Source organism: Echinops telfairi, unplaced genomic scaffold (assembly GCF_000313985.2).
Source record: "Echinops telfairi isolate 266 unplaced genomic scaffold, ASM31398v2 ScPeMD7_7469;HRSCAF=8507_1, whole genome shotgun sequence".
NCBI classification, from domain to species: Eukaryota; Metazoa; Chordata; class Mammalia; order Afrosoricida; family Tenrecidae; genus Echinops; species Echinops telfairi.
Window position 1 is genome coordinate 50382586 of NW_022111373.1, and position 1955 is coordinate 50384540.

Consider the following 1955-nt stretch of genomic DNA (forward strand, 5'->3'; position numbering starts at 1 on the left):
ATGACTTGAGGTTCTTCAATGGCCCAAGAACAGGACAGTCCCTGCCCGTGGTCTGCAGTAATAGGACTAGAGGGGCAGAAGCAATTTACACAGGCGCACGGAATAGCTGGGAATCCTGGTACTACCATTCTTAATGTTCCCCATGCCCTCTCTCGATCCCCTGTTCTCGAACCTGTCCGGTTCCCCACAGCTCCTCACCATTCTCTTTTGCTGGTATCTTCTTGTGCTTCCATGTCTGGTGTCCCACTTTGCACTGTGCTCCTATCTCCCAGCAGGGGCAGTGGGAGGGACGGGGCGATCCCAGGTCCCTTACTGAAGTTGAACCACTGTCCATTCACATCTGAGTAAAGGACCCTGGCAGATGAGTTTAACGTACCTCCTAGGTCACAGGTGGAAAGCAACAGCCTCCGTGACCTAAAAGCACGAACAGTCATGTCAGACAGATCATTTGCTAGACACACCCACCTCTGGCTGCTTCCAAAAACACTACCTACGTCCCTGTGGTTGCGTTAGGGGAAAACGATTCCAAGCAGAATGTGAAGGAGGCTGAAATGGTGAGCAGTCTGGTTAACAGCCGTTCACGTTCTTTTCCAGGGAGCGTGCATTCTGAATATGTTAAGAGAGTACCTGGGTGCTGAAGCATTCAAAGGTGGCATTGTACAGTATCTCCAGAAGTTCAGCTATAAAAACACCAAAAACGAGGACTTGTGGAACAGTATTGCAAGTGTGAGTACGTTGGTGTTGCTGTGAGTGACACTGGCCGACAGGCTCAGTGCCATGTGGGTTTGCTCTCCCATCCTGCTTGTGTTGGTTGTTTTCATCATATTTATTCCTTGAAGAAGAATTTGACGTGTTCTCGGTGGAAATGAGGACACTGTGCTTCTTTTCTGCCTTTAGATCTGCCCAACAGGTGGCACCACGGAAGATGGCTTTTGTTCCAGAAGTCAGCGTCCCGCTTCCTCCTCAGTAAGTCTCTGTCCCTGTCCAAGGTACCGCCCAGCCCACCCGGTCCCCCCATGTTCTCTGAAGGCTGGCTCTGTGGCCATCTTACCGAGGCCCCCGGTTTTATCACCTGCTTCCCATAAAGACTGGGTGCCTTTAAGGCAAAGGCCGGCTGTAGTTTTCTCAAGCATCATCGAGAGAAGGGGGTTGCTGCAACCTCTTCGGTACCACTTTTCAGTGACGCACATTTCTTCACCTTCATCCTCTGTGAAGCAATGAATTTAAGACACATCTTTTTTTTTTAAATGTCATTTTATTGGGAGCTCTTACGGCTCTTATAACAATCCATATATCAATTGTGTCAAGCACATTTGTACATATGTTGCCATCCTTTTAAAAACATTTTCTTTCTACTTGAGCCCTTGGTATCGGCGCCTCAGTTTCCCCCCCTTTCCACCCCCTTCCTCCCTTATGAACCCTTGATAATTTATAAATTATTATTTTCATATCTTACACAGACCACTGTCTCCCTTCACCCATGTTTCTGTTGTGAGGTGAGGGGCTCGTTATATGTCGATCATTGTGATCATTTCCCCCCCAACCTTCCCTATACCCTCATGGTATCCATCCTCCCATTATTGTTCCTGAGGGGGTTATCTGTCCTGGATTCCCCATAAGACATGTCTTTGTGGTAGATTTAGGCTGTATTCTGTCAGCCAGCAGATGTGTCAGTCGTTTCCAGGCCTCTGCGTTTGTGAAACAAATAATTGGGGTGGGTTTTTGCTGTGAGTTGGGCACATGCCAAACACGTATGTGTATTACTGCTTTACTCTTTACAATACCCCTATGAGTGGTATCAGTGAGCTGCTGTTATCACACCCATTTTGACAGATGGGGATAGTAGATCCACACAGGTATTAGTCGATGGCAGAGTAGGGTCTTAAACTCAGCTCTCACCCAAAAAAGGAAGCCCCTCATTTTCAGCCAGCCTTCTATCAAGTCTAAGAAACATC

The 1955-nt window shown here is 47.7% G+C and overlaps 1 protein-coding gene across 2 annotated transcripts in view; it reads left to right on the forward strand.

Moving 5' to 3' along the window:
• Positions 1-1955, forward strand: part of ERAP1 (endoplasmic reticulum aminopeptidase 1) — a 49197-nt gene that overhangs the window by 28612 nt on the left and 18630 nt on the right. For both annotated transcript variants that reach the window (XM_045285139.1, XM_030888998.2), the window contains exons 9-10: positions 595-726; positions 898-966. In XM_045285139.1, the coding sequence (XP_045141074.1) occupies positions 595-726; positions 898-966 (201 nt within the window). The remainder of the gene's footprint in view (positions 1-594; positions 727-897; positions 967-1955) is intronic.